Here is a 23,547-nt window from a genome sequence, read left to right on the forward strand (position 1 = left end):
CTGGCCAGGACCACTCCCCTCACCCAGAAAGGCCAGCAGCAAACCCCAACATGCAGGCTTAAGGTCAGCGATCCATGCTCGGGCAGACAAGTCAGGATAGCTCTGGAGAGCCTCACAGCCTTCGGTGGCTGAAGTCCTGCCAGCAGCCCCCTCCTCTCTCCCTGCCTCTGGCAGTGCTGGGGACAGGGGCAGTGCCTCCAGGTGCCACAGGCAGAGCCCCATGCAGCTGCCAGGGAACGAGGAGCTCCCTGCCAGCGCCACCCGAGGTGCCCGAGGACACACGGCCACTCCTGCAGGGATACCCGGGACATCCAAGTGGTATTTTTTTGTTTTTAAGAAACCGTAGCAAAACATCTGCTGAATCCACAGCTGCTTCGAGAGTTTGTTCTTGGAGGAACAAAGAGCAGCTATGTTCACAGCAATGTCTTTTGTCACTGAAGAAAGGGAGAGTAAAAAAAAACAGCAGAAATATTTGCAGTTCTCTCTCGGAGCACTGAGCTGCGACACACCCCGAGCCACACCCCGCTGCTCACACAGCTCGTCTCACAACCGTGTGCAGGCAGGGTGTCCTCAGGTTCCTCGTGGAAGGAGTGCTGGGCAGTGTCATGAGCCAGGGAACAGCCAGACTTGCCTTTTATCCCCAGCAATCCCACTCAAAATGCAGGGCCTCCTGCCAGAGGCTCGCCCACCTGTGGACAGGTATTTCCCCACGGGAGGGAGAATTCGCCTCTAAAGCATCGCTCCCGCTGTGCCTCTCAGGGGTCACAGCATTGGCTCAGTTCTGAACCAGTCCTCATTGTCTCCCTGACATCTAAACATGTCCTTGACCTCCCTGGCAGGGCTGCCCCTGCCATCAGTTAGCTTGTGTGGATACCAGGAAACTGAATACATGGGCTTATAGTTCAGTGGAAAGTTCTGCTGCCGTCTTAAATCATAAAGCACAGCTGCTGACACAGCAGAACTGCAGAATGAGGCATCTGAGCAGCCTGGGCTTGGAAAACACCGGCAGAATAAGGGCAGGGAGGGAGAAGGGAGGCCAGGAGAGCAGATTAAAACTCACCAGAGTGCAGCTGTAATGTGTTATCCACCATGGATGTGTCCCAGCCCTCCACAGCTCATTTGCAGTTGGGAGAGGAAAAAGGAGCTGAGATTCAATGTCTGCAAATGCAAAGTAACGGCTGGGAACAAACAAAACAAACCCCAGACTTCAAATATATCTGCAAATACACACAGGATAATGAGCTCTGAATGAGACATTCTGAGGAGGAGAGGGATCTTGGGAGTCTGGGTGGTGAGTGAAAGCACTCAGCTCCTGGGTGGTGAGCAAAGCCAGCCTAAGGCTGGGATGGCTTGGGCAGGGAGGGTGTGGAGAACAGGACAGGAGCCACTGGCACCTCTGCACATGGAGCACAGCTGGCCTTGGTCTCCCATCTCAAAAGGGACGCAGCAAAGCTTGCAGAGCTCAGAGGAGGAGGAGCAGCAACAGGGAACAACTCCTGCAGGAAGGCTCTGCAGCTCGGAGGTGACGCTGGAACTGCTTCATTGACAGTACAGCTGGCAAAAACAGGGACACTTTGTTGTGTCACAAGGAGTGTGACACAATGAAAGGCAAAAGTTTCAAACAGTGGGTATCAGCCATCGATCAAAGGGATCAGGATATGTTAGTTCCAAATTACATTAAGGGGGGTTCACCTTTAGAGGACTTTGGTGCTGCCTCCAGTGTGGTTACAGGCCCAGGCTTTCTCTCCAGACAGTGGAGAAGGCTCTGAAACACCAGGGTGTAACATGTCCCAAGGCGGGCAGCCAGGGCAGGTCACCACACCAAGAGGAAGAGCAGCCCTAGCACTTTTTCCAATACATGCATCTACAACTGTTCTTTCCGGTCTTGGAAAAACATTTGGACACCCTCACCCATGGCCCTGGCAGAACCAAGATTCCCGGCAGCCTCCCTGCAACAAGCAGAGGTGGAATATCTTCCCAGCACACCTTCTGCTAGAGCCTTTAAGGACCTTTGTGAAGGCAAAACACCTGCACAAGAGTCAAAACCCTTTCCTGGGAATGCAGCCTACAATTTCCCTTTCCACCCAATGGGATTCAAATAACCTAATTCTTGCTCTACATTCTTACACTCCCTCTCTCCTCTAGATCCCCCCAGAGAAATGCCAGCCATGTGGTAAATACATGTAATCATGGCACTCTGATTGCAGCTTTTGCTCTCTGGCCATTAATTCTTCTCCCTGGGGCCTTGGTGAGTGTTTAAAATCCTGCAGCAAATCCAGTGAGCTGCCCTTATTTGAAAATCAACATGGTGTAAAAGGTTTTCTCCTTTCCCTCCTCAAAATGTAAATATTTTTAGCTCCAAAAATATCCTGACTCATGGACAGATATTGCTGGTCCTTAGCTCAGGCCGATGAGGATGTTACTGTTTTCCATGGAAAACTCATGGAGCAGAGGGCTCACTGCTGCATGGGAGGCAGCAGCACCCACCTCAGGCACAGATGTGCCTCCCTCATGGCACACACCACAATTCACCATCAGAAACCTTCCCTTTCCCCTCTCCAGGAGAAAATAGAGGATAAAATATGAAAAGGGATAATGCAAAAGAGCCTTTCAAACCCAGCCACCTTCTCCCTGAAGACTGGCATTTTTAGGAAAGCAGGAGCTCCCTGTAGATGCTTTCAGTGTGCTGGAAGCACCTTGTGGCATGACACAGGTGAGGCTGGTGCAGGAGGGAAGCAGGGGGTTCTCAGTCCCCGGGCAGCCAGGCTGGGAGCAGCCACCTCATCACTGAGAGAGAGAAAAGGAGACTCAAGTGATTTGTTCAGCCTGGCAGGAAGGGCACTGCAGCAGCCCCCAAGGCAGCAACCTCCATGTGCGCGGCTGCGGAGCTCCAGCTCAGAGCTCCCAGGGAAGAAACATCGAGCTCAACAACATCATCAGAGCATCCACACCGACGTCAGCTCAGATCCCAGCATGGCCTGGCTGCACCACTGGAACTGGCCCTTCCCAACATCCCCAGATGTGAGCCATCACATCACCTCTTTGGAGCTGGAGAGGAGCAAGGACAAGAGCAGATCTGGAGGAGCAGAGAGGCTGGGACACACAGGGAAATCCCTGTGGATGGGAGGCAGGAGCAGAATGGAGAGGATTGGAGAAGATTTTGGTGCAGGACCTGGGTGACACCAGCCTTAGGATTCAGCTGTGCCAATGAATAGCTGAGGAGAGCAGACTGTCCCACCTGGGATGTGAGGGAGAAGGAACAGGGAGGGAGAAGGAGCAGGAACAGGGGCTGCACCCCAGGTGAGCAGCCGGGGAGGAAAGGGTGCTCTGGACCAGGCAGGATCTGTGGGGCTCAGTGACAGGTGACAGGGGGGTGCTAAAGGCCAACAGGCAGATGGTGGAACTGTGATTAGAAAGTCACTCCAGCCATAAATCTCAGGGACCTGAAATGGAGATGGGCAAGCCCCAGATGGCTTGGAAATCTGCTTGGCAGAGTCCAGCACGGCTCAGCGTGCATCTGGCCCTTCTTCCTCCTCCTCCTCACCAGGTTTAACCACCTCCAGCCAGCTCCTCACAGCCAGAGATGAACTGGGGACCCCTGAAACAAAAACAACATTGTCATACATCCTGACACAGGACCCTGGTGGCATTACTGGGGGTTACAGGGCCCCATCCCTGCTGCTCCCTTCCTGGCAAGAATGCTGTGGCACCATCCAGGGTGACACGGGGGGCTCAGGACTGTACCATGGTGCACCAACAGAGCTGGATGGATGCAGGTTCCCTGCGGCTATTTCTGGATGTGCTGGGGAGCTGCTTAGGGCTAGATTTGCAGGCAAGCACGGGGGCGTATCAGCTGTCCATGCTCTGGAAGGGACTCAGGAACAGAAAAGGGGCAGGAGACTGTGGGGGACAGGTTTTATATAGAGATCCACGGGAAAACCCGTGTGTCCAAACATAGTAACCTAACACCAGGTGGTAGTACCAGTTCCTGCCCGTGGATCCAGGACAACAAATTTCCCCACCTGCAGGCAGAGGAGCCCATTGCTCCCACACCCCTGCCTGAAAAGCCTGAAAGGCACCCTGATCATGCCAAGCTCCCGAACCCCCTCTCTGCCAGCGGGTGCCTCCCACAACCTTTCCCAAGGCTGCCGGAGAGCCCTTCAGCCCACAGGTGCTGTCGCTCCCCCGGGACCCCCGGCCAAGACGGGGGCTGGCAGCACGGCCGGGACACGGGCCAGTGGTAAAATTAGAACGCGTGTCCCTGCCAGCCCCTTCTGTGAGTTGCAGGGACCAGCTGAGCCTGTCTAACCCGCACTGTAACCCTTCATGTCCCCCGCATTGTGGGCTGGGACAGTTACTAGAAAGCCAGGGATTTGCAGGGCTTTCCTTTTTGATCAGCTGTGTGCAGCTACCCCAGACAGCCGAGCTCGAGGGCTGAAGGGGCAGAGAGATGGGGTTTTTTGGATCCTTGGGACAGTCGGGATTGCAGCCTGCAATTCCCTTCTCTGCTGTCCCTTTCCACGACAGGCAGTCCTGCAGAAACCTGAAGGTTTCTGAAGGCTCATGTCCCCTTTCCAGCCCCTTCTCCCCACAGCTGCCCTCCTCCTGCTGCAGTTATTGTTATTATTTACGCTCCTAAGCATCCTTTGAGTTCTGCCGGAGGACAGGATCCAAAGAGAAAGCCTTTTAAGGATTTGTGCCAGCGCCGGGAAGCGAATCCCCCCCAGCGAACAGTGGTGTTGGGGGATTTGAGTGTAGACAAGTGCTTAAAGCTGAAAAGGGCAAAGAGAGGGGAGGGAGCCGGGGGCACGCTCTGAAACCAGACCCCCTCCCCCGCCCGAAACGCAGCTCCTTCCTCTGCTTTAGGAAACGGATCCCTCCTGCGATTTCCTTTCAAAGGTGACTTGTAACCTCTTCATTAGGGTCGGCTTTGGCAGAGCCCTGATGGGCTGCGCTGGGCGGGAGCGCGCTCGCCTTGCCAAGGCTGGGCAGCACTCGCGGCTGCGGGGCGCGGCGGAGGCTCGGCGGCAGCACCGGCGCCCCGGCCATGCGCTGATGGGTACCATGGACTTTAAGACAGATGCCAGTGCAGTCACCATCAATCTGCTGCTTATTGTGCGCCCCGAGGAGGCGGCGAGCAAGGAGAAGGGGCAGCGAGAGGGGCAGACGGAAGGCGGCCGAGGCGCAGGTAACATCGCGCCTGCACCGGGCGAGGGAGGGCAGGGCTGCAGCTGCACACGGAGAAGAGAAGCGGCAGCTTTGGAGCAGGATTTGAGCTTCCTCTCCTCTTCCTCCTCTTTGCACACATGCTGCCAAACTCCAAAATGCCAACGTTTTTGTGGCAGTCCGGTGCGTCTCCGCTGGTGCAGCAGAGCCACTCTGGAGGCAGGCTCGGAGCTGCGCCCTGGCCAGCTGCAGTGCGCACGGAGCAGGGACACGCAGGGACACTAATCCGAACTCTGTGTTCGCACCCTGCTGTGTGTTCTGCTGGCCCCGAGGTGCCCCCACGGGCTCTCTGCGCCTTGCGAGGGGAGCAGGGAGAGGGCTCGGCAGGTTCACCCCACAGCAGCACTCCCTGCCCTGGAGTACAGGAGCAGAACTGTTTTGTTTGCAACGTGCCCAGGCTTTGTCCCCGAGGCTCACTGTCCTGAGCCATTTATAGCTACAGTTTGGGACAGTGTCCCTGGCCCAGCTCCCTGTCCTGTGGAGGGTCTTCCAAAAAGCTACGGCTGTGCTCTGCAATTGCAAGGGGAGCGTCCCTGCAGAAGTAAAGGGTGGAGAATGAGTGTTTCTGCTCCAAAACCTGGGAGAGAAGCTGAATTTTCAGACAACCAGTCCCAGGCTAACAACTATAGGCAGAGCTATCACAACGTCATGTGCACGCTCCATCAAGCACGGCATTCAGCACCTGCTCAAATAAGAGCAAATCCTACCAAAGCAGCTTAGGCCTGGACTATTGCACTTTCTGCCCCCTGGTATTCTATACTTTAGCAACAAGAACTGCAAGCCAAGGCTGCAGATGAGACAGAAGGTGGATCCTGATGACACCTGGCATCAGCTGGGATAATGGGTTGCATGAAAGGGTTTGGGGTGCTTGGCCTTCAGGCAGAGCCAACACTTCAGTCCAGGAGGACCCTGCCAATCTCTCATTTCTATCTTACAGGTTCGGAGGGTGATGGCAATGGAAACAGCAGATCACAGCCGCCTCAGGGCCCAGACCTGAATGGTATGTCACCGTCTCCCTCTGTGAGAAACCAACCCCAGCACACAGCCCAAAGCACCAAGCTGTGCCCCTCGAGCATAAATGTGCTTCACACAACCCATCCCTTTCCAGCACTTTCAGGGGTTCCAGTGGAGGCACACAGAGGGCCCTGGGAAGCCTTCCCTCCATGCTCTCTATGCCCCATGGACAGGATGCACAGGGGTGGCACTGCCGAGCCCCTGCACATCCATCTGCAGGGATTCTCCTGCCATGGAGCTCGCTCAGATTACAAGCACACGGAGCTCTTACATTTCACAGCCAGCTGATGGCAGGGGAAATTCAGTGACCCCAATTGCTCAGGTTGCAGCTAGAGCTTCCAGAGACTTCCCCAGAACTCACACAGTTTAAAGTAGGGTCTGGGGGATGCGAAGAACCTTTTCAACCATCTCTCCACCAGTCCTTTCTTCATTTCCACCCCTCAGAGACCAAGCACAAGGCAGGTGAGATTGCTGACCAGGAATGATGTGGATTCTAGTTCTCAATGTTCTGTTGCCAATTCCCAGACTTCTGCCCTAAAATAGTTGAGGAGGAATATCTGAGGAGGTGATCCTGTAACTATGGAGCAGCTCCCAGGGAAGGGACTTAGACCATCCCACTTGCTCTCCTGGCAGTCTAAGCCTACCATGGCTTAGCAGAGAAAGGCAGGGGGCAAAGGTAGAGCAAGACACAGGTAACTCTCATGCTACCAGAGAGTGGATTTTAGTTACAACAAGGAGGATCTTTGCTTCCACAGGTCAAGTAATAGCAGTGTGCAAAAGCCACGGCTGCTCCCAGCAGGATGCCTGGAAGGAGCCCTGATCCAAGCTCCTCTGTGGTCTGTGGTGGCTGGAGGCTGCACACAGTCTGGGAGCAAACAGTATTTCATGGCAAGGCACTACTTTGGGGCTTTTTTTTAAAAAGCAGATAACAAAAGCCTCCACTCTAGGAAGCAGATAAATATCCTGCATTCTCTTCCTCTGTCATGCTCAAGAGGTTCTGCAACCAGAGCTGCAGAGTCAGCCTCCTCTACGAGTGAGTAAGAGGCTGATATTGATCATTTCCCACCATTAATTAATGGCAGGAGTATTTAGCACACACATGGGAATCCTTCCCTTGCAGCTCTACCTTAGGCACAATTTAAACCCCTGGGAGGGGGGAATTCAGACACCAGAGGAGCAGGCAAAGCTTTGGCTCCTCTGGCACCACAAGGGTTAATGAATTCCCTTTCACCAGTCTTGTTCGTGTCCCTATGAGGCCTCTGACACCCCTGGTGCTGCAACAATATTTTCAAGCTTATATAATCCCCAGCCCCACTGTGTCAGAGGCTGTGGCCCCACTCCACAAGATCCCGTTGCTCTGGGGCTGGTCCCCATCACGGCCACACGGCACGAATGGACTCGGGCAAGCCGTCAGATCCGGGTTCCCCCGGCCTCTGGTGGTTGGTGCGATGGGGATCGCAGGACGCTTTGAAATAGAGCGAGAAATCACCTTGGCCAACACGCAGCAGAGTCCGGAGCGAGGGTTCCGTGTCCCCTGGCATTTGCTCCCTCCTCGGGACTTGTGCTGCTTCCACCTGTGTGAACCCTGAGCACATCAAGGGCTGCCCCGAGGACTCCAGGTCCAAGATAGCCAGGGTCTCCCAGAAGGGAGAGGCGAGGATCAGCTGCTGAAAACCACACAAAGTTCTGCCCTTCTGTCCCACCCAGCTCTCCAGACGCCCCCTGGTCCAACACCCCTGCCCTGAGCAGCAGCAGGCTGGGCTGGAGCATCCCTCTGGAAAGCGGGCAGGCACCCCGGACCAGTTGAGCTTTGAATCTGAAGAACAGGGTTGAGCTTCCTGAGTCTTTCCCTACCTCACTGCCGAGCAGGGCTGATTTAACCCCATCCTTGCTGACTGTTCCCCTCTCTCCAAGACACTGAGATGTTTCCTTTTGTGCCCCCAGGCCAGCGTGGCCCCACAGACCGCTGTGAGCAGACACCACCCATCACTTTGGGCCCTGACAAAGGTGAGTGGTGACCAAGAGACAGAGCAGGGCTTCACTCAGCTCCCAACAAGCTTTTTCTCCAATAAAATAACCTCAGAACATCCCAAAAGAGAGAAAATATCCCACCCTGGGACAGCTGCCCCTCAAAGTACTTGCTGGCCAAGGGCTTGTCTGGCCACAAAACACAAGGAGAGCAGCAAGGGCTTCTCTGAGCTTGGAGCAACCTGGTCTAGTGGCAGGGAGTTGGAGCAAGAGGATCTTTAAGGTCCCTTCCAACCCAAACCATTCTATGATTCTTTATGAAGGTATCTCGATCAGAAATAATTAAATAAACAATCATAAAAGCACCAGCAACCAGCTCATACCACCAGTTTTTAAAGTAATGATATAGCACATTGAAAAATTCCTGTGGAACTGCATTTTTCATTTGTTAAATGTATCTTAAACTCATCAGCAAAAGGCATTCATCACCAGTAATTTTGTTTTTTAAAAACAAAGAATTTTTATTTATGGGGGAAACTTAGAAAGTTGGGGAGAAAACCCACAAAAAAGCAAAGTAAAAATAATCTTGAGCAATAAAAAAGGACCCCTGAAAATATAAAAACTTTAAGGAAATCAAACCATCTGCATAAAGTCTTCTCTTTGAGAATCAACTTCATTTTATCTTTGAATTAACTGACAAAATACACCAGCCAGCTCTGTTCTGACATCCTGATATCTGCAGCCATCCTAGAGCTGGAGTAAAGCCCTAAGATTTAAGTTTTTACAGCTTATACAGTTTTTCTTTCTTGCTGGTTTTGGGGTTTGAAGGAAATTGAATCTCTCTGCATAATCATAGGAGAAGCTTCACTTTTCTAGGGGTAAATGCTGCAGAAAAACTTATTATTTGAAGAAAATGCAGATTCCCACCTAATTAGTCAGTTCCAAGAGCTGACTTTAAAGGAAAACCCCAAATGTCAGGAGGCTCTTGATAAACGTGTAGGAGGTGTGACTGGATGGCAGCCCCGAGGTGCATTAACATCCTGACCTTCAGCCTCCTAAGTAACTTCTGCCTGATCCAAAACAAAAGTCCAGGAGCACATGGAGCCCCTCCAGGGAACCTCCAGAGCTGCAAACCCTTCTGAAATACCTGCCAAAAAAATGTAGTCTCTGTCAAAAAGTTCAGGTAGTTTTTATAAGAGATTCCCTCACTCTTTTTCTGGTCTTTCCCTTTCTGAAACTTTAAAGAGCAGAGCCCAAGTTTCAAGGGGAGGTTTTTCTGGAGCATCAAGGTACGCCTGGACCACAGCTGGCTACGCAAGGATGCCATCTCTTACAGGCAATGGCCTCTGCCAGATATTTTAGTATCACAAGTCCAACCATTTTCATCACTTCAAGCCTTCCTCTGTTTAATTCCAAGAAAAATCAATGAAATACATGGATTCTCTGCTTGTTGTAGTTCCATCAAGAGTCTTTAATATGGTGATAAACCTTGGCTATCATCAGAGCTGCTGCTTTGTCTAAAGTTAAGAGCTGCCTCCGCAGGCACTCCTGCCCTCTCCTCCATATCCTGGTTAGTTTTCCCTTTTTAGGGAGTTTATCATTGTTTCTTGCAGGAACCCAAGTGACAGTGGAGATTCACCACAAGGATACCAGCCCCCAGCTCATCAAAAGACTCTCACTGGGAAAAGGTACAGCCCCAGCTTTAAACCCCAATAGAGGCTCAGCCCATCCTCCCTTCCCTTCGCCAGAGCTGGGGAGCCCAGGCCGGGCTGAGGGGATCCCACTAACCCTGCCTGGCTTGTTGCAGGTTCCCAGAGGCTGAGAGGACACGACAACAAAGGTGAGGCTCTGCTCTATCACAGTGTCTCCAAGCTCTCCCTCCCACGGGAGGCTGCTCCCAGGAGGAGAGCCTCATTCCTCTCATGGGGAGGCTGCTAAAGAGCACATGAGGCTGGATCCTGCCCATGACTGGGGCTTGAGGAGAAAAATCCTTCTGCTGTTGGGATGTGGGTGTCTCCTCCTCCTCCTCTGGTCCTGGGATAAGGCGAGTGGTGACACTCCAGTGTCGCTCAGCTGTTCCCCAGATGCCGCAGAGCTCCCACTGGGGTTATTTAACAGCTCTGGAGCTCAGCACTCCCTTCTTCCACACCTGGGGAGGTTCAGCCATGGTGGGATGGGGTTTGGTGTCCCCAACCCTCGGGCTAGAACAGGAGATGCCTGTCTGCTGGGGAATGTGGGCTCTGCAGGATGGCAGGGAGGGGATGCAAAGCACACTCCACAGGGTGCTGACATCCACGTTCAAATGGAAAGGAATGGGCAAAGAACAGCCTCAGTTCCAGCTTTTTCCACCCAGTCCTGCTCCCCACAATAATTTACTTCTAGTTGTCTTTTTTCTGCGGGCAACAACCTCCTCCCTCCCTCTCCCTTCTCTGCTTTGCAGGTTTCCATAAGACTGAGGCCCCGCGGCCACCAGGAGCAAAGGACCTCCATGGTAACTATCCCTTAGCATGAGCTGTGTCCAGTTCCCCAGGCCCCATTCATTGGGATGGCAGAGGGAAGTGGCTTTGGGAACATCACAGGTGCCCAAGCCATGCCCAGGGCTCTGTACCAGGGAAGGCAAAGAGGCACAAGGCACAGGACTGTCCGAGGTACTGTGGATCCCACTCCTGCACAGAGCCTCTGCAGACAGAACCTGCCAAAGACAAGACCTGATAACCACATAAAAAAAACAAAACCATCCCCTTACCAAGGGGCAAAAAGTAATTTTTAAAGCTGCAGAGTGGGAACCTTTAAAAGTGTAAATCTGCTTTCTCTCTCTTTAGGTCAGTGTAACTCCTCTTTTCAGGGAAAATACGGATAAACAAACCAGCCTGATAAGAAATAGGTGTCGTGTGCCTACATGCTGATTTTGGCAGACAGGTGCCTGCCCAGCACAGGGACTATGTCCATCCATTCCCCATGGCTCACTGATGGGAGAGAGCAGTGTCAGCTCATTCCAAGGCTGTTAAAAAAAATCAGTTATCTGGTTAATTAGGGCGAGTTAACGCTTTGTTGACACTGAATAGAACCAGGAGCTCAGAACCTGCAAAGATGCAGAGGGGAGGGTTGGCATGGCAGGTTCAGTCCAACTGCTCCCAGTGTTACATTCTTCATGTGCCTGAATTCCTGCAGAATTGTGGCCCTTTACCATGCAGAACTCCTAGAGAAACCCAGCTCTTTATCGCTGGGGTTTTTTTTAGAAGTCATGTGTTTTCTATTTCTTGCACTGATACTTCTGCATTGATCTCCTGTGTCTCCATTCAGTATCCCAGGATTTTCCATGCTGTTATGCAGTGCCAAAGTTGCAGGGGCAGCTCATGCTCCAGCACTGCACAAATCCTAGCAGCCTAGACAGGATGGCTCCTGCTTCCATGCAGCTGGCAGGGACCTCCTGTGGGTGCCCTCATGTCCTCTGCTCCCTAAGCACCCAGTGATGGATGTCTCCATGGGCCAGGCAGGAGCTCTGTCCCCTTGTTCCACCATACTTCCAGGAAAAACACTCCCTCCCTTCCCAAAACAATGACAACTTGTTTCTTCCCAGCATATCCATGGGACAAATCCTCTTTGAAATCCATGCCAGTAGATCTGCAGCAATTTGAGAAGCTGGATGCCTACGCATTAAAAGTAAGTCTTGCTTTTGCCTCTGTCCTCCTCCCAGCTCTCCCGTGGTGACATTCCATGAACCTGGCTCCCAGCACCAGCACCAGCTTAGGCTGAGCTATGGGGCAATGGCATTAAAATCTCCCAAACAAGTGAAAAAACTTTTTTTTTCAACATTAGTGAAGAAAGTCCACTCTGGGAACTATAACCAAAAATAAATGGGCCTACAGCACTGCAGCTCTGTTTTTAAGGAAGCCGGAGGCAGAGCAGTCTCTGGCAGGTGGGGTCTCACTGGCTTCAGAAGAACAAGAGATGGGTAGGACAGGAGATCTACTACAGGGATTTCTTCACCATGACCTTGCAATGCTTCCTCCCCACACACAGGTGAATGTCAAGAACAGCGTGGAGGAACTGGTCAAAGCCCTGCTGAAACAAGCCCGGACTGACCTGGAAAAGGTCCGAGCCATATGGATGTGGATATGCCATCACATAGGTAGGCTGAGGCCTCCAGCTGAAGATAAAGCTGTCACTGTTACCCCTGTCCCACTGCCATGGCAGTTTACTCAGTGTTTGTGGGTTATTTCCATGTGGGGAATGAAGGCTTTCTGGAGATTTTTATCCAGAAATGCATCCAGAGGGTCTCTCACCACCTGTGTGTCCCAGTGCCTCTCCTTTGCACTGCCAGGCCCCACAAGGTTTGTGTGTACATGAATAACCTGTAACTCCATTTGAGGTGGGACTACACAAGGCCCTACCATACAAGAGCCAGAGCAAAAGCCAGGCTGCCCAACACCAGGGGCCTGCTTGTCACCTTCAGAGCCACCTAACACCACCAGAGCCCAGTTTTGAGAGGGTGAACAGGGAGCAGGCAGATTTCAGAAGCAACCTGGTCTAGTGAAAGGTGTCCCTACCCATGGCAGGCAGGTTGGATTGAGATGATCTTTAAGGTCCCTTCCCACTCAAACCATTCTAAGTTTTATCTCCATCCCTGTGCCAAGTCCCCACAGCCAGATACAGCCCCTCCAGCACATGCTGGTGTCTTTGCTCTGGGAGGGTCCCAGTGGCACACAGGTACCATCAGGAATCATCCATCTGCCTTGCCCTGCTCCGTGTCCCACACTGGCACCTGTATGATTGCAGTTCCTGCCTGTACCCGTGCCGCAACTCTCCAGAGAGCTGCAACCACACAGGCTCCCCTGCCCTTTCCTACTCAGTCCCAAGGCCCCAGTTACACGATAACCAGGAGATGGGAAGAGGAGAAAGAGGCAGCATTTGTAGCCTCTCCCATCTGGCACATCAAAGGGGGCTTCTTGCCACCCAGTGTCTTGAGGGGGGGGAACTGGATATGCACCATGATGGCATTTTGTATATAACATAAGCCAAAATGTCTCTTTCCCATTAAGTCTTGGAGGCAGAGAGGCAGAGCTGTCCTTTCCCTCACCTCCTACATATCCTGATGGGGCCCTGCTGCAGTGCAGGCCGAGTGATGGAGAGGAAAACAGCAGTTGGGGCAGCACTGGCCTCATCTCACACTCACTGAGATCAGCAACTACAGGGTTATCATGGTTAGGTCAGTCCCAAACTGCTTTAGTCTTGCCCTGAAATGTGGAGAGTGCTGATTTCTCTGCATGTCCTGAAGCCCAGGCTTTGACTCACCCAGCACTGGCTACTCTATCTTTCCACTGTTAACCCATTTGGGCCCACAGTACCTGAGCCAGGCCTTTTTGGAGTCAGTCCATACTCCTCAACATTCAGAGGATGTCTCTGGCCCTGAAAGCTATGCTGGGATCTCCTCACAAGATCTTTTATACCACCTTGGCCCTGGCTGTCATTCCTTCCTGTGAGACTGACCCCTATTTACACACACAGAAAAGAAACAGAGTTGGGAATTTAAAACTGCTGGCAAAAATGCAGTGTATCTATCCTGGAATTGCACTGATGACATAAACTCCTTCCTTGGATGGATTTTAAGTGAGAACTCTGCTCTCTGGGCATCTCTCCCCACCCTGTTCAATTCCTGCCTGTGATGGGCTGCTATGCCCATGCAGCATCAGCATTAAAGGAAATAATTATTTTAGCTGTCATTTGGGGCACAAATAGAAAGCCATGGAGCCAGCACCCCTCAAAGGGCCCTGTAGCTTTGCTGGTGGTCAATGAACAGGCAGGGTGGAGCAGCCAGCCTTTCCCAGTGCCTGGAGCCAACACCGAGGAGGCATCGGCTGAGCCCTTGGATAAAAGACAAGCAGTGGCAGCATTTCATCAAAGCACACACAGTCTACTGCCACTTTTCTTCCTCTGCCCCAGCACCAAGGGGAGGGGGAACCAGCTGATGCAGCATTCCTGAGAGTTCTGTCAGAAAACTACACCTGTATTTTAAGAAAGAGGTTGTGGACAGGGCCAAGGTTGGTGGTATTGAATTAACCTTCCCAGACCAGTTCCACAAGCTCACTCTGAAGGAGTCCTGCTGTGCTGCTCTTGTGTACTCATTCCAACAAATCAAGATTTCCTGGTATTGATATGATCAGACTGGACAGGGCTTGGAGCAACCTAGTCTAATGGAAGGTGTTCCTACCCCTGGCAAGGGATTGCAATGAAATTAGATTTAATGCCCCTTCCAACCCAAACCATTCCCACTTGCAACAAAACCCTACAAGTGTTTCCCAACAAGCTGCTTTTCAAATATTTTTAATACAAATTGCTTTTAATACAAATTTTCTCTCTACAAAGCAAGCAAAAGTCTCAGCGGCTTCTTTTGAGGTAACACCAATCTGACTCCTTCAAATGCAGCATGCTCAGGTTTACACTGGCAGCTCTTCAGACTGTAGATCCTCCACTTGAGGGCAATTCCCGAGGACACCTATTTGGTCCAAAAATCAAAGTTTTCCTCTCGCTGGGATTAAACCACTGAACCCCAGCCCAAGCTTGGAGCAATGGGTGATGAGGGACAGAGCTGTTCCTCTGCCCCAGCAGTGTCCAGGCCACCCTCCCCAGCACAGCCACGGCTCATTCCCCTCTGCTCAAAGCAACCTGAGCACTGCTCCTGCTACCCATCGGTCTCATTGCCTCAGGCTTTTGGATGAACTTTTGTCTCTGTTCCTTCCCCCAGAATACGATGTCGTGGGCTACCACAACAAAAGCCAGCTGTCGAGCAAGCCCAGAGATGTGCTTCAGATGGGCAAGAGCATTTGTGAGGGCTATGCCGAGCTCTTTGAACATATGTGCAGGTAAATTAAGTTCAGAAGCGTTCGATGCCAGGGTGAGTTAACATTCCTTGTCATCTCCATGCCTATCCTGTCTGCCTTTGCATTGACTGATGTGACTTTAAGCAGGACATGGAGCTTTCCAACCATGCTGTGGAAAAACAGCAAGTCCTAGAAAGGTCAATTTTGCTCTCTCCTCCACTCCCTCCACCCCCCTCCCCAGCATAATTTACTTGGTGCCATCTGCTGAGCTTCGCATTGCATTAACATAATGGCAGATGAAAACACGGAGATAATTTGATTAGAAGAAGTAGGATTTTCCTTGGGGTATCTGGATGTGAAGGTTAAAAGCATCACAAGACTTGAACAAGGAGTGCCATCTCCAACATGCTCTCTTGCAAGAGATAGGCAGAGTCCCAGGAGGAACTTTCCCTAACCCCTCTGGAGATGCCCTGTCCCCTCCAGGAATACCCCAGGGATGCTGCCTTGCACTTACCTCTCTGTTTTCTGCCCCATATCAAGGTGCAGCACTGTTGAGGCCAATACTGCAACTCCCATTTTGTAGCAACCATTGGCATTTAATGACTTAAAATCCTTTCTTCTGCCAACAAAATCTCGTGGACTTCACTGGGGATGGAGTCACCTGAACTTCCCCACAGAGCAGGGCTTTATAGTCACAAAGCCATTTCTAAGAGGCAGCCCCTTCCTTGGTAAGGAGCACAGGGATGCAGCCCCAATCCCTAAGGAGAGCCCCAGAAATCCACAGCAAAGAAAGCAGTGAAGGTGCTTGGAGGTTTGGGGATCAGTCTTGGGCGGAAGGGTTGCCAAAAAGGAGAAAACTGGACCTGACAGCTCAGGGACAGGAGACTGGAAGGGAATTCCTATAGTAATCCTAAGAGGGTGGGCTTCCATTGCCTTGGAAAAATCACAGACTAGTTATTAATAGCACGTGTAAGTGACAATTGGCTTTCCACACCATCCAAAAGGATTTGATAAGGTTTTCACAATGGAACAGACAAAATCTACAGGGAAAAGGAGAGATTAAAAAAAAAAACCAGCATACTGTGCCACATGCTGAAGTGGTAAATGCTTCCAGCCAGCAACATATCCCAAAATATACATTTGGTCCATTCAACCCAAATTATTCTACGACATTGGATCTTGTTTTCTAAAGAGTAAAGAAATAGGATGGTGAAGTATGCATTTATAGCTGCATCCTATGGAATAGTTATTAGCAGTAGAAGGGGGGAATTTTCATCTGTTCATTAAAAAGCATATGCTTAGTTCATTAAAAGCATTAATCTTTCCAAGGATATCTCTGACTATTTAAAGGCTCTGTTGATTTACTCACAATTCCTCAGTTCCAGGCTGATTAGTCACTATGTGATTCAGGAAATCTCCCAGTCATCAAGACTATTATATTGTCAAATATTAGCAAAATGTTTAGCTCCTGTCCTGAAAAACTGTGCTTGAACACAATACCTCTTTCTTGCAGAGAGATCTCCTCATCCCTTCTCCCTGTGCTCTGTGCTGCTCTTACACTGAGTCTAAGCAGAAAGTCAGGAGGCAAAGAGTGCTCAGCTTATAAAAAGGCTTTTCAGAGCCAGATTTTTGGGGAAAAGGGTGTTTTAAGATGCCTTTTTTTCCTAGCTCTTGTGAGGGAACTTGAACAAACAGACCTATTTGTCAGTCACCAGGAGTGCCCCAAAAGTCCTGCTGAAGGCAACAGCTGACATTGATTGAGTCCTACTTGTCCCAGTGCCAGAGGGAACAATTCCTGCTGCAGACACAACACAGTCACCTCTGACCACAGCTCTGGCAGCCAAACTTCCTCCCATTAGCTGAGATTCCTGTCACAGAGGAAAGGTGGGCACAGACAGTGGGAAGCTGGCCATGAGGCATCACTTCCCATACATCAGGTGTGATAGCAATGAATGCAAACAGTGGTTCCTGACCAATATTTCACAGCACTTATCAAGAACTGGCTTCTCAGCTGACAAGCAGACTCAAGGAGGTAGCATGGCTGAGTGAAGCAGTGCAAATTCATTAATCCAGTTTAGGGCAAACCTTGCAGTCTGGGATTAGGGAGACACTCACCAGGCACAACAATTATTTTTCCCAGGAGAGGTGGCCTCACTGCCTAAAGGGGATCTGACCAGTTAGCTAGCTGCTGCTTCTTCCTACCCAGTCTGTAAATATTCCAGATTTCACATCCTCTTGCTTCCCCCGTTTCCTGCAGGCAGTAGCTTTCCATCTTTTCAGGCTCAGAGGCGTACACCTACCAACCACAAGCACAAACCATTCTGTCTCCTTCTGGAGAAGTCAGATTTGCTCCTTTTTTAGATGAAATGATCAAAGTCAACCTAAAATCAAAGGGAAGAAGATGCCATTGAATTCCAGTGACGCCTGTAGTAAGAGCCAGACTGCTTCCTGCTGCTCCTGAGGCAGAAAAGCAACTTTGTGTTTAATCTCTTTGCTGCTCCAAGCAAATGTTGCCAACTGTTTCTTAATTCAGTTCTTCCAGTCCATTTTTTATCTAGGTCATCTTCAATCTCACACTGCCACTTCAATCAATTCTGGAGATCTTCCCTATCTTCTCTCTGCCTGCTTAATTTATCTGTATGAAGTCATTGATACGAGAGAAATGAGCACCCTTTTCACCAATATAGAATTGCTCCTTTACAGGATGTTTTAGCTTGGATTTTTGTCTGTCCACTACTGGAGAGACCAGTTTAAATGCTCTGGTCTTTATTTTGAGAACTTTGAACACATCCAAGCATAAACTCTCCTTGCTGTTTTGCCAATGCTCACTGTAATTGAGAGCACCGTGAGAGCAGAACTTGTCCCTTAATGTTCCCTCTGAACCCCAGCTCACAAGAATGTCTAGAGAAGCCTGTAAGGATTAGACACCAATCCCCATGAAATTAGTGGGAATTTGGTACTTAGCCCCTTGAAACTCCTAGGATTAAATCTCCACTACGTCTCCCAGGCCAGCTCCTAGTCTCAGTTACATCATGCAAATCCAAGCTCTCACCAGTCTTGTCAGTGGAGTTGTTCCAGATTTACTACCCAGATCCATGTTAGAATTTGACTCTAAGAGGCCTGAGGGCTGGAAAGGGCTTTCCAGACCACCTGCAGCACCAGATTTCTCCATGGCATTCCTTCCAGCCTGGCCTGTTTATTCTGGATACTCATGGAACAGGCAGTGCCTGCTGTCACTGCTCCATCCTCTCCTTTGCTGAAGTGCCCACCTCCCCTGGAAACCAGCATGGGAAAAGCAGCTCTCCCTACAAGCTCCACTGCACTGCCAATTGCCAGCCAGTATCTGTTATCAGGCCTCAACTTCTTAACAACCATGCTAATTATCTTGCCCATAAATATCACTTTTCTCCTGAGCTAAACCCACATTATGCAGACAATCTCGCTCTGGAAACCTGCACACTTTATTACTTAAGGTAGTTGTTCCATTTAACACACTTCTCAATGAAGAAGAAAAATGTCAATGCTGTCCTACACAAAAGACAATGCTCCAAGTGAAGCAATTTTAGATTAATGGTGAAATAAGATGCCAATGTTAGAATCCATCAGCAGAGAGCTTATTAACACAGTGCTTATTTAAATCTTATTTACACATCCACACAGGTATTCATCATGTTTTTAGAAAGAGACTGTTTAATCATTTCTACCCTGGGCAAGAACAAGCTCATTCTTTCAGGAAACTAAATCAGCATCCACAATCCCGTGAGGTCTGAGATTTGACACCTTAGCTGGTGTCAAACACCAGGCCCACCATCACGGGGAGAGAACAGCCTGTGCTTTTAATTTGTAATTACATAGGCTAATTGTGGACAGCAGCAAAGGGATTCCACTAAGTAACAAGACAGAGAGCAATTAAGCACAGTTTATCTTGTCATCCTATAACAGTGCTGAATTGATAGTGCATCAGACAAATAGACAGGGAATGTGCAAAATTGTTAAAGGACCTTCCTCCAGCAGGATGCTGAGTCTCTGTGCAAAGACTACAAAAACAAACAGCCCCACTCAACAACTCAGGCATCATCACCTTTTCTCTTTCCCCAGAAGTACCTGACAGTTTTAAAACAGAACTCTTCTGTTGCAGCTTATCATTTCCTTTCAGTCTTGCAGGAATTCAGTGCAAGAAGCTATCGGGACATGCCAAGGGACACGGGTACAAGACAGGGCAGACCTTTACAGGGGACTCTGACCATGCCTGGAACGCTGTCTACCTTGAGGGAAGGTGGCATTTGCTGGACAGCACCTGGGGCAGCGGTTCTGTGGATGATTCCTTCACCAAGTTCACTTACAGGTAAAGAACCCCCGTTATCCTAGTACACAAACCCTCCACAAAGGCAGAAGGAAAGCTGATAGGACTGGCAAACCAAACAAACACATTTGGTGTCACAGGAAGACCCAAAGCAAGGTACCCAGGCTGCCTGTACAAGGCATGGAGCATAGCCTGTAGAGAGGTAGTAGCCCTGAGCAGCAAGTCACAAACTGCTAAAAGCCAACTGGGTTTGCTTGTCACATCTTCAGCTTAGGCAATAGTCCGTGGCACTCGAGCCACAGCTTTTGTGATTGCAGTCAATACCCAGTGCCTCCCTCTCTTTCCAGGAGCCTCTGTGTGCAAGGGAATAGTGCAAATACCAGGGTTTATCCCAAAGCTCAGCATTTGCCCTGGAAACAGAAGACCAAAGCTCAGGTTTCTTTTCCGCCTGGGGAATTTCAAACCCACGGATCTCAGTTTATCCACAGCTCAAACCACTCCAACATCCTCCTGCTGAAACCACCACCACTGTGCGGGGGAAGAATTCACTATTCGTAATTACTCATTTTCCCTAATTTCTCCCTTCTCCCAGGTACAATGAGTTTTACTTTCTGACTCACCCGGCCCTGTTCATTAACAATCACTTCCCAGATAACAGTAACTGGCAGCTTCTTAAGCCCACGCTGACGCTGAAGGAGTTTGAGAACAACATGCTGCACAGCAGCAACTTCTACATGCTGGGGCTGCTGGCCGCACACCCAGAGACTCCCATCATCCAAACAGGTAAGGGAGAAGCCATGAAGCATCTTCCCTCATGCATCCCACATCCAACACACACCACCGTGCACCTCTTCAGGCAATCCTGAGCAACCTGAGTGAGTCCAGCAGCTCTTTTAACATAAAACCACTCAGGTGCCACAACTGAACAGGGCCCACTTTTAAGACCCCTTAAAATCCCTTGGATTTTCCAAGAGCTGCACAAATTTAACTGGATGGCTAATTTGTGAATGTTAAGAACAGAGTTAAAACCTATGGCCGTCAACATTTTAGGACATAATGAAGACTTCAAGCTGCTTTGGGAACAGGCTCACAGGGAGGTAGATTAATCTCATAGCTACATACTGGAGAGTCCCTGCAATTTGAAGCTCCTGGGAGCAGCTACTGGGCTAGCAATTGGGTCTAATCACCTCTAATTCAGCCCTTCATCATCACTACAGAACTACAGAATTCCATAATGGTTTGAGTTGGAAGGGACCTTAAAGCCCATCTCATTCCAACCCCCGCCATCATGGGCAGGGACATCTTCTACTAGACCAGGTTGCCCCAAACCCCATCCAATTTCTGTTATATTTCACACAGGCTTTCACATTTTATCAAACCACAGCTCCACATCAGGGTATATGAGAACAGGATAAATGCACATCTCCCAGACAAAGGCCACTCTCATTCTTCCAGAGGGACACTAAGCAGGTCTAAGCAGACAGCTGACAAGCCATGACCTGCCAGTTGCAGCTCTTGGTTTTCCTTCTAGAAAAATAGCCACTTATTGAGCCAGATTAGCCTTCCCAGAACAGGGGGTGCATGCAAAAAGTGCACTGACACTCCTAGGCAGCCTCTTTTCTTTCGTATTTCCCAGTAAATGGAAAAGCCTCTGTATCCGTGGACTGCCGTCCTGGCACGTTATTTATGTTTAAGCTGAAGGGAACAGATGAACACGGTTTGATGACTTTGAAAAAACGCGGGATGAAGCTGGATGTCTACCCACAGAAGACAGGGAGACACAAGCTGGAGATCTTTGCCAAGCCCTCTAAGGCTGAGGCTCCGGATGACATCTACAAGTGCGTGGTGGAGTACGCGGTGGAGTGCGAGTCTGTGGACAAGGCCATGCGCTTCCCCAAGGACCTGCACCAGCCCGTCGGGCCCAGCTGGTTCTCAGAGCGCCAGGGCTTCCTGCAGCCGTCACACCGCGAGCCCATCCTGCACACCAACGACGGGCGCTGCTCCCTCACCTTCACCCTGGGCAAGGACATCAGCGTCCTGACCTCGCTGCACACCGACGGCAGCAGCCTCACGGAGGACATGGGCAGGCGGCACGTGCTGCAGATCCACCGCGGAAACCAGATCGAGCTGAAGGTCCATCTCCCGCACGCGGGGAACTTCGTTCTCAAATTCTACTCCAAGAAGAAGTCGGACCCTGGTAATTACGACTACATCTTCAACTACCTCATCAGGTGCCTGAACACGGAGGTGAAGTGGCCAGCCTTCCCCCGGAGCTACAGCAAGTGGCTGCAAGACTACGAGATCCTGGAGCCGCTCTCGGGCCTGCTGCCTGCCAACCGCAACGTCCAGTTCAAACTCAAAATGCACGGCGTTGCCAAGGTGCTGGTCCAGGCTGAGAATACCTACCCTCTCACCCAGAAGAAGGGCTGCTGGGAGGGAACCTGCAACACCTCGGGGTGCAGAGAGGTGTTTGTGATGGTGCATGAGAATGCCAACCACAGCTTCTACTCTCAGGTCCTCAAATACGAAGTTGAGACCCAGTAACACCCACTCCTTGTTCTTTCACTCACCTGCATGAACCAACCTCCCCAATGTGCCCCAAACCAGCACAGCTTTAGGAGATTGCTCATTCTCTCAACCAAATCTGTTCTTTCAACAAATGCAGGACAACACTTGCAGGCTTTTGCCAGACCACGGGCTCAAAGATGGTCAAGGAAGCAGAAAATCCTGTTAAAAAAAGGAGCAGCAGTGGAAGACATGAGATAAAACCCTCACCTACATTTCAGTAACACTGTCCAGACAAATATTTAGAGGAAAACAACTGACTGTCTGCAGGGCATTCTGTGCCAGCAGGGATTGCTGGTTTCCAAGTTATGGACCATAAGAAAAGTCTTATGAGGGCTACTCCAAGAATTCACCTAGTGATGGGGCAGGCAGGATAAAGAAAGTGCACCCTGGTTTTGAGCAGCAGCATTGGACATGAGGAACTTCAGGAGATTTAAATCAAGTTTCTGTATAACTGTAGTCAAGTGAGAAATACATCCGAGGAGAGAGAAGACTTAGGAAAAAGATACAACATGAAGTTTCCTTGTGCACTTCACTGTCTTACAGATTTCAATAATACTGGAAAATACTTTTTACACTGACTCTTAAATATAATAAACAAAATCATTTTTACCTTTTTATATTAGAGTATTGTAGACACTTTTTCTGCTGAAATTATATCTGAAGCATATGGGTGTTTCCATAACCAAAATGAAAGTAAAAATGAGAATAAAGTTCTCAGAAATCACTCCTTCCTCCAACCTGTCTACGCGATACTGCAACTATAAACTGACGAGGTTACGTGGGACAACAGGATGAGTGACATTATTATCATGTAACAAACCATTTGGTGCTGTACTCTTGGAAAACATCTCCATGCACGAGGCAAAGGGGGCTTCTACTGAATCCCACCACAACTGCACATCCTGAGATGGAGCAACATTTTCATAACTGATTCAGATGCCTGTGAGCGTTAGCATGACCCAAGAGGTATTTTGTTTGAGTTTGAATTGAAAATAAACCTGTTATGTTTTTGCACTCTGTTTCATTGACCAAACAATATGAATTCTCTTCCCAAAGCTGCTGTATTTTCCACACAAAAGAGGTGGGTTATTCCCACATTCCCTCCTCAGTGACTGAGTGGCAGGAATTACTCACAGGGCTGCCCACCTGTAGCAGGCCTACTCCTACCTTACTCCTTTGACCCCAGCACCAACAGCAGAGCTCCCATTTAAGCAGGTTACATACCTGCAGCTGGATTCCAGGATCAGCAGCCTCTGTGAGGATGCAGGCTGCTGCAGAAAGGAGCTTGCAAGCATAAACACAACATGTAAACTAACAGGGCTTACCCCAGGGTAAGCTGGGAGTAGAGCAAAGCTTTGGGGTCTTTTTGTACTTGGTGACAAGAGGCACCATATGCGATATAAAAGTAGGTTTTAAGTCCTTCCCTAAACAGCTCAGTGTCTTTGCCCTCAAAAACTGGTGGCAGCAGCTCCTCCCTGCAGGAACACTAACAAGCCATGGAGCCCAGCAGGCACCCGCTCCCTGGGCATCAGCACAGACTGGGCAGCACAGATGCAAGGCAGACTCCGGGATCTTTTGTTTGCCTAAGGACCTTGAAGGCTAAAGTAAGTATTGTCTGTCAGCACAGACAGCCCTGGTTTATTCTGG

The 23,547-nt window shown here is 50.1% G+C and overlaps 1 protein-coding gene across 1 annotated transcript; it reads left to right on the forward strand.

The window, feature by feature from the left end:
- Window positions 1-4,997: 4,997 nt before the first annotated feature.
- KY (kyphoscoliosis peptidase) lies at window positions 4,998-22,915 on the forward strand. Its single transcript, XM_015637050.2, has 12 exons — window positions 4,998-5,188; window positions 6,164-6,226; window positions 8,185-8,247; window positions 9,822-9,896; window positions 10,016-10,048; window positions 10,649-10,699; window positions 11,789-11,871; window positions 12,232-12,340; window positions 14,954-15,071; window positions 19,186-19,374; window positions 19,925-20,115; window positions 20,969-22,915. Exons 1-12 carry the CDS (start codon window positions 5,056-5,058, stop codon window positions 21,874-21,876), a joined length of 2,016 nt encoding a protein of 671 aa, XP_015492536.1. The 5' UTR covers window positions 4,998-5,055; the 3' UTR covers window positions 21,877-22,915.
- The last annotated feature ends 632 nt before the right edge of the window (window positions 22,916-23,547 follow it).

Source organism: Parus major, chromosome 9 (genome assembly GCF_001522545.3).
Source record: "Parus major isolate Abel chromosome 9, Parus_major1.1, whole genome shotgun sequence".
Lineage (NCBI taxonomy): Eukaryota > Metazoa > Chordata > Aves > Passeriformes > Paridae > Parus > Parus major.